At 50.7% G+C, this 18,476-nt stretch overlaps 1 protein-coding gene across 1 annotated transcript in view; it reads left to right on the top strand.

The window, feature by feature from the left end:
- GRM8 (glutamate metabotropic receptor 8) overlaps nt 1-18,273 on the top strand; it is a 962,395-nt gene extending 944,122 nt beyond the window's left edge. Inside the window, exon 10 of the mRNA XM_066591862.1 lies at nt 18,019-18,273. Within this exon, the coding sequence (XP_066447959.1) occupies nt 18,019-18,273 (255 nt within the window). The remainder of the gene's footprint in view (nt 1-18,018) is intronic.
- Nucleotides 18,274-18,476: the final 203 nt, after the last annotated feature.

Genomic DNA, 18,476 nt, shown 5'->3' with positions numbered 1-18,476 from the left:
ATAGGAGTTTATGTGATCGGCTGGTGTATTCCAGACGGAATATATTTCCTGGCCTATCTTTTCCAGCCAGCTTAAAAACGGCCAGCCGGAATGCGCACTGCATATGTGCTACATTTTCCGTACAGCTGTTTTTACACAACAGGAAAATCTCCCATCTGAACTGATGCATTGGAAACCAATGCATCAGATGGTCGCAATTTGCGGCCAACATTTTATCTCTACAGAATAGCCGCAACAAAACACTCGTGTAAAGAAAGCCATAGGCATAGTGACCAGCAAGTAGTATGTGCAGCGGTAGGCTCTGATAATCAATCATACATTACACGTGTAATGGACAAAATCTGAGAACATCTCGAATTAGGATACAGATGATGGACTGTAATTACAGAACATGTGTTACAAAGATTTCTAAGATGGGACAAATGGCAGCAATAGCAGTTATTTTGTATTTTAACTAAACTCATATTTTTTCAATGTAAAATATAAACCTATAGTGTATTAGAATGATTATTTTTCTATCATTCCTGCTTTACATTTACAGTATAAGGTATTCTACAAAAATCCCAAATCCTTGTTTTTCCAAGGAACAAAATGTAAATTTTGTTATATACAGTTTATTCACTGTGTGGGCAGTTTTTCAAATCATAAAAAGTACTTGATAAATAATATCCTCAATGTTATATGAGGATAAAGAAGTTTGAAGTAGTTTTCTTCATAAATGAGTCTGGGAATTATATTGTTAAAATTAAACTTGCTTGAAAAAGAACAATTGTTCTGACTACACTTAGTAGAATTTTTCTGCCGGCTTCAAGGCAAAACATCTCATTAGATCATGTATTTACACTTCCATTTCCAGAGCACACAGCTGAAAATTCACATTGCTTCCTATAAAATGGCATTTAAAATGTATATACACTACTGCATCAATTTTGTTATAGCTACAATGCTTGTCAAATTAAAACATAAGTGCAAATCCTCATTAAAGTTACCCTACCATTTTGTATACATCTTTACTAGAGATGAGCGAACGTACTCGTCCGAGCTTGATACTCGTTCGAGTATTAGCGTGTTCGAGATGCTCGGTACTCGTAACGAGTACCACGCGATGTTCGGGTTACTTTCACTTTCATCTCTGAGACGTTAGCGCGCTTTTCTGGCCAATTGAAAGACAGGGAAGGCATTACAACTTCCCCCTGCGACGTTCAAGCCCTATACCACCCACCTGCAGTGAGTGGCTGGCGAGATCAGGTGTCACCCGAGTATAAAAATCGGCCCCTCCCGCGGCTCGCCACAGATGCGTTCTGACATAGCTGAGGGAAAGTGGTATCGTGTTGGAGCTGCTATAGGGAGAGTGTTAGGAGTTATTGTAGGCTTCAAGAACCCCAACGGTCCTTCTTAGGGCCACATCTAACCGTGTGCAGTACTGTGGAGGCTGCATTTTGCAGTGTTGCACTTTTTTTTTTTTTTTGGTATATCGGCCGTGCAGGGCATTGCGCCCTGCAGTAATACTCCAGGGATAGAAGTGCTTAGGCAGGGAGAGCGTTAGGAGTATTTTAGGCTTCAAGAACCCCAGCGGTCCTTCTTAGGGCCACATCTAACCGTGTGCAGTACTGTGGAGGCTGCTTTTTGCAGTGTTGCACTTTTTTTTTTTTTGGTATATCGGCCGGGCAGAGCATTGCGCCCTGCAGTAATACTCCAGGGACAGAAGTGTGGAGGTAGGGACAGAAGACATATTTATTGATTATAGGCAGTGGGCCTTTGCTAAAAAAATTTGGGCAAAAAATCTATTTGTCCTGCCTGTCACTGTGCTCAGTGTTCTGGGTCTGTGTGTGCTGGGTGTAGTAGTTCTACAAAATCATACGCAGCCAGCTAAGTGTTACAGCAGGCTTGCGCCAAAATATTTCCTGGCTCTGTCTGGGCTCTGAAATCACCGCTGTGTTGCAGTTGACAGTGCAACACTGTGCAGTTCTGTGACATACTCCAGGGACAGAAGTGTGGAGGCAGGGACAGAAGACATATTCATTGATTATAGGCAGTGGGCCTTTGCTAAAAAAATTTGGGCAAAAAATCTATTTGGCCTGCCTGTCACTGTGCTCAGTGTTCTGGGTCTGTGTGTGCTGGGTGTGGTAGTTCTACAAAATCATACGCAGCCAGCTAAATGTTACAGCAGGCTTGCGCCAAATTATTTCCTGGCTCTGTCTGGGCTCTGAAATCACCGCTGTGTTGCAGTTGACAGTGCAACACTGTGCAGTTCTGTGACATACTCCAGGGACAGAAGTGTGGAGGCAGGGACAGAAGACATATTCATTGATTATAGGCAGTGGGCCTTTGCTAAAAAAAATTTGGGCAAAAAATCTATTTGGCCTGCCTGTCACTGTGCTCAGTGTTCTGGGTCTGTGTGTGCTGGGTGTGGTAGTTCTACAAAATCATACGCAGCCAGCTAAGTGTTACAGCAGGCTTGCGCCAAATTATTTCCTGGCTCTGTCTGGGCTCTGAAATCACCGCTGTGTTGCAGTTGACAGTGCAACACTGTGCAGTTCTGTGACATACTCCAGGGACAGAAGTGTGGAGGCAGGGACAGAAGACATATTCATTGATTATAGGCAGTGGGCCTTTGCTAAAAAAATTTGGGCAAAAAATCTATTTGGCCTGCCTGTCACTGTGCTCAGTGTTCTGGGTCTGTGTGTGCTGGGTGTGGTAGTTCTACAAAATCATACGCAGCCAGCTAAGTGTTACAGCAGGCTTGCGCCAAATTATTTCCTGGCTCTGTCTGGGCTCTGAAATCACCGCTGTGTTGCAGTTGACAGTGCAACACTGTGCAGTTCTGTGACATACTCCAGGGACAGAAGTGTGGAGGCAGGGACAGAAGACATATTCATTGATTATAGGCAGTGGGCCTTTGCTAAAAAATTTGGGCAAAAAATCTATTTGGCCTGCCTGTCACTGTGCTCAGTGTTCTGGGTCTGTGTGTGCTGGGTGTAGTAGTTCTACAAAATCATACGCAGCCAGCTAAGTGTTACAGCAGGCTTGCGTCAAATTATTTCCTGGCTCTGTCTGGGCTCTGAAATCACCGCTGTGTTGCAGTTGACAGTGCAACACTGTGCAGTTCTGTGACATACTCCAGGGACAGAAGTGTGGAGGCAGGGACAGAAGACATATTCATTGATTATAGGCAGTGGGCCTTTGCTAAAAAAATTTGGGCAAAAAATTTATTTGGCCTGCCTGTCACTGTGCTCAGTGTTCTGGGTCTGTGTGTGCTGGGTGTAGTAGTTCTACAAAATCATACGCAGCCAGCTAAGTGTTACAGCAGGCTTGCGCCAAATTATTTCCTGGCTCTGTCTGGGCTCTGAAATCACCGCTGTGTTGCAGTTGACAGTGCAACACTGTGCAGTTCTGTGACATACTCCAGGGACAGAAGTGTGGAGGCAGGGACAGAAGACATATTCATTGATTATAGGCAGTGGGCCTTTGCTAAAAAATTTGGGCAAAAAATCTATTTGGCCTGCCTGTCACTGTGCTCAGTGTTCTGGGTCTGTGTGTGCTGGGTGTAGTAGTTCTACAAAATCATACGCAGTCAGCTAAGTGTTACAGCAGGCTTGCGCCAAATTATTTCCTGGCGTTCCGTAAGCGAAGTCAGCCTCCAAACACAGGCCAATAAGCGGCACATTTAATTACAGCGTTCTGTTTCTGCATTACTGGTAATACAGCATGCTGAGGGGTAGGCCTTGAGGACGTGGGCGCGGCCGAGGACGCGGAGGCCCAAGTCCGGGTGTGGGCACAGGCCGAGCTCCTGATCCAAGTGTATCGCAGCCGACTGCTGCGGGATTAGGAGAGAGGCACGTTTCTGGCATCCCCACATTTATCGCACATTTAATGGGTCCACGCGGTAGACCTTTATTAGAAAATGAGCAGTGTGAGCAGGTCCTGTTGTGGATGGCAGAAAGTGCTTCCAGCAATCTATCGTCCACCCACACTTCTGCGCCGTCCACTGCTGCAACTCAGAATCCTCTGGCTGCTGCTCCTCCTTCCTCCCAGCCTCCTCACTCCATGAAAATGACACATTCTGAGGAGCAGGCAGACTCCCAGGAACTGTTCTTGGGCCCCTGCTCAGATTGGGCAGCAGTGGTTCCTCTCCCACCAGAGGAGTTTATCGTCACTGATGCCCAACCATTGGAAAGTTCCCGGGGTCCGGGGGATGAGGCTGGGGACTTCCGGCAACTGTCTCAAGACCTTTCAGTGGGTGAGGAGGCCGATGACGATGAGACACAGTTGTCTATCAGTGAGGTAGTAGTAAGGGCAGTAAGTCCGAGGGAGGAGCGCACAGAGGATTCAGAGGAAGAGCAGCAGGACAATGAGGTGACTGACCCCACCTGGTTTGCTACGCCTACTGAGGACAGGTCTTCAGAGGGGGAGGCAAGGGCAGCAGCAGGGCAGGTTGCAAGAGGCAGTGCGGTGTCCAGGGGTAGAGGCAGGGCCAGACCGAATAATCCACCAACTGTTTCCCAAAGCGCCCCCTCGCGCCATGCCACCCTGCAGAGTCCGAGGTGCTCAAAGGTCCGAGTGCAGACGACCGACGAACAGTGGTGTGCAACCTTTGTCGCGCCAAGATCAGCCGGGGAGCGAACACCAACAGCCTCACCACCACCAGCATGCGCAGACATATGATGGCCAAGCATCCCACAAGGTGGGACGAAGGCCGTTCACCGCCTCCGGTTTGCACCGCTGCCTCTCCCCCTGTGCCCCAACCTGCCACTGAGATCCAACCCCGCTCTGAGGACACAGGCACTACCATCTCCTGGCCTGCACCCACACCCTCACCTCCGCTGTCCTCGGCCCCATCCAGCAATGTCTGTCAGCGCAGCGTCCAGCCGTCGCTAGCGCAAGTGTTTGAGAAAAGCGCAAGTACGCCGCCACGCACCCGCATGCTCTAGCGTTAAACGTGCACGTAGCCAAATTTATCAGCCTTGAGATGCTGCCGTATAGGGTTGTGGAAACGGAGTCCTTCAAAAGTATGATGGCGGCGGCGGCCCCGCGCTACTCAGTTCCCAGTCGCCACTACTTTTCCCGATGTGCCGTCCCAGCCCTGCACGACCACGTCTCCCGCAACATTGTACGCACCCTCACCAACGCGGTTACTGCCAAGGTCCACTTAACAACGGACACGTGGACAAGCACAGGCGGGCAGGGCCACTATATCTTCCTGACGGTACATTGGGTGAATTTAGTGGAGGCTGGGACAGAGTCAGAGCCTGGGACTGCTCCCGTCCTACCCACCCCCAGAATTGCGGGCCCCAGCTCGGTGGTGGTATCTGCGGCGGTGTATGCTTCCTCCACTAAAGCACCCTCCTCCTCCTCCTCCAACGCAACCTCTGTCTCGCAATCAAGATGTGTCAGCAGCAGCACGTCGCCAGCAGTCGGTGTCGCGCGGCGTGGCAGCACAGCGGTGGGCAAGCGGCAGCAGGCCGTGCTGAAACTACTCAGCTTAGGAGATAAGAGGCACACGGCCCACGAACTGCTGCAGGGTCTGACAGAGCAGACCGACCGCTGGCTTGCGCCACTGAGCCTCCAACCAGGCATGGTCGTGTGTGACAACGGCCGTAACCTTGTGGCGGCTCTGCAGCTCGGCAGCCTCACTTACGTGCCATGCCTGGCCCACGTCTTTAATTTGGTGGTTCAGCGCTTTCTGAAAAGCTACCCACGCTTGTCAGACCTGCTCGGAAAGGTGCGCCGGCTCTGCGCACATTTCCGCAAGTCCCACACGGACGCTGCCACCCTGCGCACCCTGCAACATCGGTTTAATCTGCCAGTGCACCGACTGCTGTGCGACGTGCTCACACGGTGGAACTCTACGCTCCACATGTTGGCCAGGCTCTATGAGGAGCGTAGAGCTATAGTGGAATACCAACTCCAACATGGGCGGCGCAGTGGGAGTCAGCCTCCTCAATTCTTTTCAGAAGAGTGGGCCTGGTTGGCAGACATCTGCCAGGTCCTTGGAAAGTTTGAGGAGTCTACCCAGGTGGTGAGCGGCGATGCTGCAATCATTAGCGTCACCATTCCTCTGCTATGCCTCTTGAGAAGTTCCCTGCAAAGCATAAAGGTAGACGCTTTGCGCTTGGAAACAGAGCCGGGGGAAGACAGTATGTCGCTGGATAGTCAGAGCACCCTCATGTCTATATCTCAGCGCGGTGAGGAAGAGGAGGAAGATGAGGAGGAGGGGGAAGAGACATCTTGGCCCACTGCTGACGGTACACATGCTGCTTGCCTGTCATCCTTTCAGCGTGTATGGCCGGAGGAGGAGGAGGAGGAGGATCCTGAAAGTGATCTTCCTAGTGAGGACAGCCATGTGTTGCGTACAGGTACCCTGGCACACATGGCTGACTTCATGTTAGGATGCCTTTCTCGTGACCGTCGCGTTACACGCATTCTGGCCACTACGGATTACTGGGTGTACACACTGCTTGACCCACGGTATAAGGAGAACCTTTCCACTCTCATACCCGAAGAGGAAAGGGGTTCGAGAGTGTTGCTATACCACAGGACCCTGGCGGACAAACTGATGGTAAAATTCCCATACGACAGCGCTAGTGGCCAAAGGCGCAGTTCCGAGGGCCAGGTAGCAGGGGAGGCGCGGAGATCAGGCAGCATGTACAGCACAGGCAGGGCAACACTCTCTAAGGCCCTTGACAGCTTTATGGCTCCCAGCAAGACTGTGTCACCGCTCCCCAGTCACGGCTGAGTCGGCGGGAGCACTGTAAAAGGATGGTGAGGGAGTACGTAGCCGATCGCACGACCATCCTCGGTGACGTCTCTGCCCCCTACAACTACTGGGTGTCGAAGCTGTACACGTGGCCTGAACTCGCGCTGTATGCCCTGGAGGTGCTTGCTTGTCCTGCGGCTAGCGTCTTGTCAGAGAGGGTGTTTAGTGCGGCTGGGGGAATCATCACAGATAAGCGTACCCGCCTGTCAACCGACAGTGCCGACAGGCTAACACTCATCAAGATGAACAAAGCCTGGATTTCCCCAGACTTCTCTTCTCCACCAGCGGACAGCAGCGATACCTAAGCAATCCGTAGGCTGCACCCGCGGGTGGAAGCATCGTTCTCTATCCCCATCAAAAACGTGGACCTTTTTGCTTCATCAATCTGTGTATAATATTCCTCCTCCTCCTCCTGCTCCTCCTGCTCCTCCTCCTGAAACCTCACATAATCACGCCGAACGGGCAATTTTTCTTAGGCCCACAAGGCTCAGTCATATAATTTATATAAACAATTTTTAGACGTTTCAATGCTCATTAAAGCGTTGAAACTTTCACCTCAACCAATTTTTATTTTAACTGGGCTACCTCCTGGCCTAGTAGTTACCAATTAAGCCACATTAACCAAAGCGATTAACGGGTTTCACCTGCCCTCTTGGTTGGGCATGGGCAATTTTTCTGAGGTACATTAGTACTGTTGGTACACCAATTTTTGGGGGCCCTTGCCTACAGTGTAATCAAATTAATTTTTAGCCCACCTGTGTTGGGCACTGCAATGGGATATATTTATGTACCGCCGGTGGGTTCCAGGGAGCCACCTATGCTGTGAGTCCACAGGGAGTTGTAACTACATGTGTCCACTTCTGAAGAACCCCAGTCTGACTGGGGCATGCAGTGTGGGCCGAAGCCCACCTGCATTAAACATGACATTATTACCTCAGCTGTGCTGGGCACTGCAATGGGATATATTTATGTACCGCCGGTGGGTTCCAGGGAGCCACCCAAGCTGTGGGTCCACAGGGAGTTGTAACTACATGTGTCCACTTCTGAAGAACCCCAGTCTGACTGGGGCATGCAGTGTGGGCCGAAGCCCACCTGCATTAAACATGACTTTATTAGCTCAGCTGTGATGGGCAATGCAATGGGATATATTTATGTACCGCCGGTGGGATCCAGGGAGCCACCCATGCTGTGAGTCCACAGGGAGTTGTAACTACATGTGTCCACTTCTGAAGAACCCCAGTCTGACTGGGGCATGCAGTGTGGGCCGAAGCCCACCTGCATTAAACATGACATTATTACCTCAGCTGTGCTGGGCACTGCAATGGGATATATTTATGTACCGCCGGTGGGTTCCAGGGAGCCACCCAAGCTGTGGGTCCACAGGGAGTTGTAACTACATGTGTCCACTTCTGAAGAACCCCAGTCTGACTGGGGCATGCAGTGTGGGCCGAAGCCCACCTGCATTAAACATGACTTTATTAGCTCAGCTGTGATGGGCAATGCAATGGGATATATTTATGTACCGCCGGTGGGTTCCAGGGAGCCACCCATGCTGTGAGTCCACAGGGAGTTGTAACTACATGTGTCCACTTCTGAAGAACCCCAGTCTGACTGGGGCATGCAGTGTGGGCCGAAGCCCACCTGCATTTAATCGGACGTTACCTCAGCTGTGATGGGCACTGCAATGGGATACATTTATGTACAGCCGGTGGGTTCCAGGGAGCCACCCATGCTGTGGGTGCACACGGAATTCCCATTGCAGAGTTGTACCTGCCTGTGACTATTTATAAAAAAACGCGGTCTGACTGGGGCATGCAGACACCTTGACAGAATGAATAGTGTTTGGCACATAGGTTCCCCATTGCTATGCCCACGTTTGCAGCTCCTGATGGAGGTGGCACAGGATTGGATTTCTCATTGCTTCTGTACAGCATTGTGGACTATCGCCCCGCCCCTTTTAAAGAGGGTCGCTGCCTAGCCGTGCCAACCCTCTGCAGTGTGTGCCTGCTTTTCCTCTGGCAGACGCACTTATAAATAGACATGAGGGTGGCGTGGCATGAGGGCAGCTGAAGGCTGGGCAGGGACAGTTTGGTGTGCGCTGTGGACACTGGGTCGTGGGGGGGGGGGGGGTTGGGCAGCATGTAACCCAGGAGAAGTGGCAGCGGAGTGTCATGCAGGCAGTGATTGTGCTTTGTTGGAGGTAGTGTGGTGCTTAGCTAAGGTATGCATTGCTAATGAGGGCTTTTCAGAAGTAAAAGTTGTTGGGGGGGGGGCACTCTTGCCGCTATTGTGGCTTAATAGTGGGACCTGTGAACTTGAGATGCAGCCCAACATGTAGCCCCTCGCCTGCCCTATCCGTTTCTGTATCGTTCCCATCACTTTCTTGAATTGCCCAGATTTTCACAAATGGAAACCTTAGCGAGCATCGGCGATATACAAAAATGCTCGGGTCGCCCATTGACTACAATGGGGTTCGTTACTCGAAACGAACCCTCGAGCATCGCGAAAAGTTCGTCTCGAGTAACGAGCACCCGAGCATTTTGGTGCTCGCTCATCTCTAATCTCTACTTTGTGTGTCTCCATGATTACAGACTGCAAACAAACCCTGCATATAGTCTTATCTAGCAGTCATGTCTTTACTCCTTCCATTTGTTTCCTCTCCTAGTCTCTGTAGTTTATCAAAAAAGACAGGGCAGAGGGTTTGAAGTAACGCATGACTGCAGGATTAGGTATAAGAACTGTAGACAGAAAATGGTAGAATATTTGCAATCAAAGCAAAGTTTAGTGTCAATTCTTTACTTCATTTTTTTATTTTAGATATATTCAATCATTTAAAATGCTTGCAACTGTGTGCAGATCATTTAACTTGGACATTTAGGCAGAATATCATTAGGAATATAAGCTATTGTACAAATCATATTTATGTGCTAATTTGTTATTTTTTGGCACTAAGGTTTCTTCAAAGTATACTTGAGTTTTTAATTTTTTTTTTTTTCAAAAGTCCAGGTTGTCTTTGGCCACTGCTTTTTTGCTGTTTACATCCAGTTTGAGTTCTATGAGTTCAGTTTTCCATGGAGATTTTCTTATTCTTCTGCTGCCCTACTGATTGCACTCCACTTACATGTGGAGGAAATGTTCTTAGCTAGCCCTTTTGTCTGCACTGTATGGGCCAGACTTCCTCTCCCACACTTCTCATGCTGCTTTGTATAGGCCTACACTAATCAACTGCAAGGCAGCACCTGAATGCCTGCCCCTGTGCTGCATATAGTAACTAACAGCATCCCCATGTCACTGTTACTACAGAAGCTAAATGCCTAACGACAGGCAGTGGATTGCAAAGACAGATCCCTAGTGGCAGAAATGCCAAACTTGATCAGTGGTATAAGCATAAGTTGTGTGAAAAGTTAGTGTCCATTTGAAACAATGCGTCATGATTAGAGATGAGCGAACGCGTTCGTCCGAGCTTGATATTCGTGCGAATATTAGGGTGTTCGGGATGTTCGTTATTCGTGACGAACACCATGCGGTGTTCTGGTTACTTTCACTTCCTTCCCTGAGACGTTAGCGCGCTTTTCTGGCCAATTGAAAGACAGGGAAGGCATTACAACTTCCCCCTGCAACGTTTAAGCCCTATACCACCCCCCTGCTGTGAGTGGCTGGCGAGATCAGGTGTTCGCCTAATATAAAAGTCGGCCCCTCCCGCGGCTCGCCTCAGATGCGGTGTGAGTTAGATGAGGGACAGTGCTGTTTATACCGGAGCTGCTGTAGGGAAAGAATTGGTAGTTAGTGTAGGCTTCAAGACCCCCCAAAGGTCCTTATTAGGGCCACTGATAGCTGTGTGTTGGCTGCTGTTAGCAGTGGGATTTTTTTTTTTCTCAAAGTCGCCTCTGCAGACCGTTGCACCTGGCATTAGGGACAGAAGTGCTGCATAGGCAGGGAGAGTGTTAGGAGTGAGTGTAGCCTTCAAGAACCTCAACGGTCCTTTCTAGGGCCATATTTATCCGTGTGCAGTACTGTCCAGGCTGCTGTTGGCTGTGCTGCATTTTTTTTGGGCTTCTCAAAATCGCCTCTGCAGAGCATTCCACCCTCCATTGATACTGCAGGGAAAGAATTGTATAGGCAGGGCCACAACACAGTTATTATTCATAGAATATACGCAGTGCTGCCTGTTGGTGGGAAAAACCTGAAAACAAATCTATTTGTCCAGCCTCTGTCCGTCCTAACGCCTGTGGACACGTGTGAGCTGCGTGAAAAACATTGCTAAATCATACGCACCCAGCTACGCTTTACTGCTGGCTTCGCCATTTGCTTTCCTTAATTGGGAAAAAAAATACCTGCTCTGCCACAGTTAATAACTCTGCTACCCTCACGTTCTGTGACACATAAGCAGGGACACAGCGCAGTTATTAAACTTCTCAGGTTCATTGAATATACGCAGTGCTGCCTGTTGGTGGGAAAAAACTGAAAAGAAATCTATTTGTCCAGCCTGTGTCCGTCCTTACGCCTGTGGAGACGTGTGAGCTGCGTGAAAAACATTGCTAAATCATACGCAGCCAGCTACGGTTTACTGCTGGGTTCGCCATTTGCTTTCCTTAATTGGGAAAAAAAATACCTGCTCTCCAAGAGTTATAATAACTCTGCTACCCTCACGTTCTGTGACACATAAGCAGGGACACAGCGCAGTTATTAAACTTCGCAGGTTCATTGAATATACGCAGTGCTGCCTGTTGGTGGGAAAAAACTGAAAAGAAATCTATTTGTCCAGCCTGTGTCCGTCCTTACGCCTGTGGAGACGTGTGAGCTGCGTGAAAAACATTGCTAAATCATACGCAGCCAGCTACGCTTTACTGCTGGCTTCGCCATTTGCTTTCCTTAATTGGGAAAAAAAATACCTGCTCTGCCACAGTTAATAACTCTGCTACCCTCACGTTCTGTGACACATAAGCAGGGACACAGCGCAGTTATTAAACTTCGCAGGTTCATTGAATATACGCAGTGCTGCCTGTTGGTGGGAAAAAACTGAAAAGAAATCTATTTGTCCAGCCTGTGTCCGTCCTTACGCCTGTGGAGACGTGTGAGCTGCGTGAAAAACATTGCTAAATCATACGCAGCCAGCTACGCTTTACTGCTGGCTTCGCCATTTGCTTTCCTTAATTGGGAAAAAAAATACCTGCTCTGCCACAGTTAATAACTCTGCTACCCTCACGTTCTGTGACACATAAGCAGGGACACAGCGCAGTTATTAAACTTAGATAATTCATTCACTAGAGGCAGTGGGGCCTTTCGTTTTCCAAAAAGGGCAAAAATTATATTTGGCCTGCAGTCTTGCGCCAATTTATTTCCTGCCTGGGAAATCTAATCACTGGTAATACAGCATGCTGAGGGGTAGGGGTAAGCCTAGAGGACGTGGACGTGGACGTGGCCGAGGACGCGGAGGGCCAAGTGAGGGTGTGGGCACAGGCCAAGCTCCTGATCCAGGTGTGTCGCAGCTGTCTGCTGCGCGATTAGGAGAGAGGCACGTTTCTGGCGTCCCCACATTCATCGCCCAATTAATGGGTCCACGCGGGAGACGGTTATTAGAAAATGAGCAGTGTGAGCAGGTCCTGTCCTGGATGGCAGAAAGTGCTTCGAGCAACCTATCGTCTACCCGCAGTTCTGCGCCGTCCACTGCTGCCAATCCGAATCCTCTGTCTGCTGCTCCTCCTTCCTCCCAGCCTCCTCACTCCACTACAATGACACCTGCTCAGGAGCGGGAACACTCCCAGGAACTGTTCTCGGGCCCCTGCTTAGATTGGGCAGCAGCGGTTCCTCTCCCACCAGAGGAGTTTATCGTCACTGATGCCCAACCATTCGAAAGTTCCCGGGGTCCGGGGGAAGAGGCTGGGGACTTCCGCCAACTGTCTCAACAACTTTCTGTGGGTGAGGAGGACGATGACGATCAGACACAGTTGTCTTGCAGTGAGGTAGTAGTAAGGGCAGTAAGTCCCAGGGAGCAGCGCACAGAGGATTCGGAGGAAGAGCAGCAGGACGATGAGGTGACTGACCCCACCTGGTGTGCAACGCTTACTCAGGAGGACAGGTCTTCAGAGGGGGAGTCAAGGGCATCAGCAGGGCAGGTTGCAAGAGGCAGTGCAGTGGCCAGGGGTAGAGGCAGGGCCAGACCGAATAATCCACCAAGTGTTTCCCAAAGCGCCCCCTCGCGCCATGCCACCCTGCGGAGGCCGAGGTGCTCTAAGGTCTGGCAGTTTTTCACAGAGACGCCTGACGACCGACGAACAGTGGTGTGCAACCTTTGTCGCGCAAAGCTCAGCCGGGGAGCCAACACCAACAGCCTCACCACCACCACCATGCGCAGACATATGATGGCCAAGCACCCCGCAAGGTGGGACAAAGGCCGTTCACCGCCTCCGGTTTGCACCCCTGCCTCTCCCCCTGTGCCCCAACCTGCCACTGAGATGCAACCCCCCTCTCAGGACACAGGCACTACCGCCTCATGGCCTGCACCCACACCCTCATCTCCGCTGTCCTCGGCCCCATCCAGCAGTGTAGTTCAGCGCACCGTTCAGCCGTCGCTTGCGCAAGTGTTCGAGCGCAAGCGCAAGTACGCCGCCACGCACCCGCACGCTCAAACGTTAACCGTCCGCATCGCAAAATTCATCAGCCTTGAGATGCTGCCGTATAGGGTTGTGGAAACGGAGTCCTTCAAAAGTATCATGGAGGCGGCGGCCCCGCGCTACTCAGTTCCCAGTCGCCACTACTTTTCCCGATGTGCCGTCCCAGCCCTGCACGACCACGTCTCCCGCAACATTGTGCGCGCCCTCACCAACGCGGTTACTGCCACGGTCCACTTAACTACGGACACGTGGACAAGCACAGGCGGGCAGGGCCACTACATCTCCCTGACGGCACATTGGGTGAATTTAGTGGAGGCTGGGACAGAGTCAGAGCCTGGGACCGCTCACGTCCTACCCACCCCCAGAATTGCGGGCCCCAGCTCGGTGGTGGTATCTGCGGAGGTGTATGCTTCCTCCACTAAAGCACCCTCCTCCTCCTCCTCCTCCTCTGTCTCACAATCAAGATGTGTTAGCAGCAGCATGTCGCCAGCAGTCGGTGTCGCGCGGTGTGGCAGCACAGCGGTGGGCAAGCGTCAGCAGGCCGTGCTGAAACTACTCAGCTTAGGCGATAAGAGGCACACGGCCCACGAACTGCTGCAGGGTCTGACACAGCAGACCGACCGCTGGCTTGCGCCGCTGAGCCTCCAACCGGGCATGGTCGTGTGTGACAACGGCCGTAACCTGGTGGCGGCTCTGCAGCTCGGCAGCCTCACGCACGTGCCATGCCTGGCCCACGTCTTTAATTTGGTGGTTCAGCGGTTTCTGAAAAGCTACCCACGCTTGTCAGACCTGCTCGTAAAGGCGCGCCGGCTCTGCGCACATTTCCGCAAGTCCCACACGGACGCTGCCACCCTGCGCACCCTGCAACATCACTTTAAGCTGCCAGTGCACCGACTGCTGTGCGACGTGCCCACACGGTGGAACTCTACGCTCCACATGTTGGCCAGGCTCTATGAACAGCGTAGAGCTATAGTCGAATACCAACTCCAACATGGGCGGCGCAGTGGGAGTCAGCCTCCTCAATTCCTTTCAGAAGAGTGGGCCTGGTTGGCAGACATCTGCCATGTCCTTGGTAATTTTGAGGAGTCTACCCAGGTGGTGAGCGGCGATGCTACAATCATTAGCGTCACCATTCCTCTGCTATGCATCTTGAGAAATTCCCTGCAAACCATAAAGGCAGCTGCTTTGCGCTCGGAAACGGGGGCGGGGGAAGACAGTATGCCGCTGGATAGTCAGGGCACCCTCCTGTCTATTTCACAGCGCGTACAGGAGGAGGAGGAGGATGAGGAGGAGGGGGAAGAGACAGCTTGGCCCGCTGCTGACGGTACACCGGCTGATTGCCTGTCATCCTTTCAGCGTATATGGCCTGAGGAGGAGGAGGAGGAGGAGGATCCTGAAAGTGATCTTCCTAGTGAAGACAGCCATGTGTTGCGTACAGGTACCCTGGCACACATGGCTGACTTCATGTTAGGATGCCTTTCTCGTGACCCTCGCGTTGCACGCATTCTGGCCACTACGGATTACTGGGTGTACACACTGCTCGATCCACGGTATAAGGAGAACCTGCCCACTCTGATTCCCGAAGAGGAAAGGGGTTCGAGAGTGTTGCTATACCACAGGACCCTTGCGGACAAGCTGATGGTAAAATTCCCAGCCGACAGCGCTAGTGGCAGAAGGCGCAGTTCCGAGGGCCATGTTGCAGGGGATGTGCGTAGATCGAGCAGCATGTACATCCCAGGCAGTGCAACAGTCTTTAAGGGCCTGGCCAGCTTTATGGCTCCCCACCAAGACTGTGTCACCGCTCCCCAGTCACGGCTGAGTCGGCGGGAGCACTGCAAAAGGATGGTGAGGGAGTACGTAGCGGATCGCACGACCATCCTTGGTGACGCCTCTGCCCCCTACAACTACTGGGTGTCGAAGCTGGACACGTGGCCTGAACTAGCCCTGTATGCCCTTGAGGTGCTTGCTTGTCCTGCGGCTAGCGTGTTGTCGGAGAGGGTGTTTAGTGCGGCTGGGGGAATCATCACCGATAAGCGTAGCCGCTTGTCAACCGACAGTGCCGACAGGCTAACACTCATCAAGATGAACAAAGGCTGGATTTCGCCAGACTTCTGTTCTCCACCAGCGGACAGCAGCGATACGTAAGCAATACGTAGGCTGCACCCGCGGATGGAAGCTACGTTCTCTCTCACCATCCAAAACGGGGACATTTGTGCTTCATCAATCTGTGTCTAATATTCCTCCTCCTCCTCCTCCTGCTCCTCCTCCTGAAACCTCACGTAATCACGCTGAACGGGCAATTTTTCTTAGGGCCACAAGGCTCACTCAAATAATTTTTCAGAACAATTTTTATAAGTTTCAATTAGCTTAAAAGCGTTGGAACTTTAACTTGAACCAATTTTTCGTTACACTGGGCTGCCTCCAGGCCTAGTTACCACTTAAGCCACATTAACCAAAGCGATTAATGGGTTTCACCTGCCCTCTTGGCTGGCCATGGCCAATTTTTGGGATGTACATTAGTACTGTTGATACAGCAATTTTTGTGGGCCCTCGCCTACAGTGTAATCAAATTAATTTTTAGCCCACCTGCATTACAGCTGACGTTACCTCAGCTGTGTTGGGCAATGCAATGGGATATTTCTATGTACCGCCGGTGGCTTCCTGGCACCCACCCAGGCAGTGGGTCCACAGGGAGTTAAACCTACATGTGTCCACTTGTAAAGAACCCCAGTCTGACTGGGGCATGCAGTGTGGGCCGAAGCCCACCTGTATTACGCACGACATTACTACCTCAGCTGTGTTGGGCAATGCAATGGGATATTTTTGTGTACCGCCGGTGGGTTCCAGGGAGCCACCCATGCTGTAGGTGCACACTGAGTTTTTAATACATCTGTACACTTCTAAAGAACCCGTCTGACTGGGGCATGCAGTGTGGGCCGAAGCCCACCTGTATTACGCACGACATTACTACCTCAGCTGTGTTGGGCAATGCAATGGGATATTTCTATGTACCGCCGGTGGCTTCCTGGCACCCACCCAGGCAGTGGGTCCACAGGGAGTTAAACCTACATGTGTCCACTTGTAAAGAACCCCAGTCTGACTGGGGCATGCAGTGTGGGCCGAAGCCCACCTGTATTACGCACGACATTACTACCTCAGCTGTGTTGGGCAATGCAATGGGATATTTTTGTGTACCGCCGGTGGGTTCCAGGGAGCCACCCATGCTGTAGGTGCACACTGAGTTTTTAATACATCTGTACACTTCTAAAGAACCCGTCTGACTGGGGCATGCAGTGTGGGCCGAAGCCCACCTGTATTACGCACGACATTACTACCTCAGCTGTGTTGGGCAATGCAATGGGATATTTCTATGTACCGCCGGTGGCTTCCTGGCACCCACCCAGGCAGTGGGTCCACAGGGAGTTAAACCTACATGTGTCCACTTGTAAAGAACCCCAGTCTGACTGGGGCATGCAGTGTGGGCCGAAGCCCACCTGCATTAAGCACGACATTACTACCTCAGCTGTGTTGGGCAATGCAATGGGATATTTCTGTGTACCGCCGGTGGGTTCCAGGGAGCCACCCATGCTGTGGGTCGACAGGGACTTCACAATAGGGAGTTGTACCTGCCTGTGTCTATGAATTAAAAAGCCCGGTCTGACTGGGGCATGCAGACACCTTGACAGAATGAATAGTGTGTGGCACATAGGTTCCCCATTGCTATGCCCACGTGTGCAGCTCCTGATGGCGGTGGCACAGGATTCTATTTCTCATTGCTTCTGTACAGCATTGTGGGCTATCGCTCCGCCACTTTTAAAGAGGGTCGCTGCCTAGCCGTGCCAACCTCTGCAGTGTATGCCTGAGGTCCCTCGTCATGGCAGACGCAATTCTAAATAGACATGAGCGTGGTGTGGCATGAGGGCAGCTGAAGGCTGCGCAGGGACACTTTGGTGTGCGCTGTGGGGGGGAGGGGGTGCGGTTGGGCAGCATGTAACTCAGGAGAAGTGGCAGTGGAGTGTCATGCAGGCAGTGATTGTGCTTTGTTGGAGGTAGTGTGGTGCTTAGCAAAGGTATGCCATGCTAATGAGGGCTTTTCAGAAGTAAAAGTTGTTGGGAGGGGGGGGGGCCCACTCTTGCCGCTATTGTGGCTTAATAGTGGGACCTGTGAACTTAGGATGCAGCCCAACATGTAGCCCCTCGCCTGCCCTATCCGTCACTGTGTCATTCCCATCACTTTCCTGAATTGCCCAGATTTTCACACATGAAAACCTTAGCGAGCATCGGCGAAATACAAAAATGTTCTGGTCGCCCATTGACTTCAATGGGGTTCGTTGTTCGAAACGAACCCTCGAGCATCACGGGAAGTTCGTTACGAATAACGAACACCCGAACATTTTGGTGTTCGCTCATCTCTAGTCATGATGATATTTGCAATTTAAATATTATGTTTGCTTTTACCAAATCCACAAAACATGTCACACGCTAAAATGATAATGTTCACTGCATATGTACGGGCTTTTGAAATATTAATTTCTTAGCATGTACTAATAATCCAGAATTGATGCAGATATATATGGTTCTTAGTAATAAGATTTATGTTTTTCTTCTGTCAAAAACTAATTTTCTTTTTAATCTCTATTGCTTCAGATGTATATCCAGACCACTACATTAACAGTCTCCATGAGTTTAAGTGCATCTGTATCTCTGGGAATGCTCTACATGCCCAAGGTTTACATCATCATTTTCCATCCAGAGCAAAATGTTCAAAAACGAAAGAGGAGCTTCAAGGCTGTTGTGACAGCTGCCACCATGCAGAGTAAGCTGATCCAAAAAGGAAATGACAGACCCAATGGTGAAGTCAAAACGGAACTCTGTGAAAGTCTTGAAACAAACAGTAAGTAACTATGTGAGTGTACTGCTCTAATTATCACTCACAAAGTCAATGCTAACATATGTTAAAGGCTGCATTCACACTACATTTTCTGCAATTTTGTAAGAATTTTTAAAGCAAAAATAGCTAGTGCAAGATCTTGCTTTATGGTGATTACACACGTACTTTTGGAAATCCGCTGCAGTTTTCGTGGCAATTTCCGACGCTGTTTTTT

The sequence above is a fragment of the Eleutherodactylus coqui genome, chromosome 2, assembly GCF_035609145.1.
Source record: "Eleutherodactylus coqui strain aEleCoq1 chromosome 2, aEleCoq1.hap1, whole genome shotgun sequence".
NCBI lineage: Eukaryota > Metazoa > Chordata > Amphibia > Anura > Eleutherodactylidae > Eleutherodactylus > Eleutherodactylus coqui.
The sequence above is the reverse complement of the archived record's forward strand: the minus strand, read 5'-3'. Positions and strand labels throughout refer to the sequence as shown.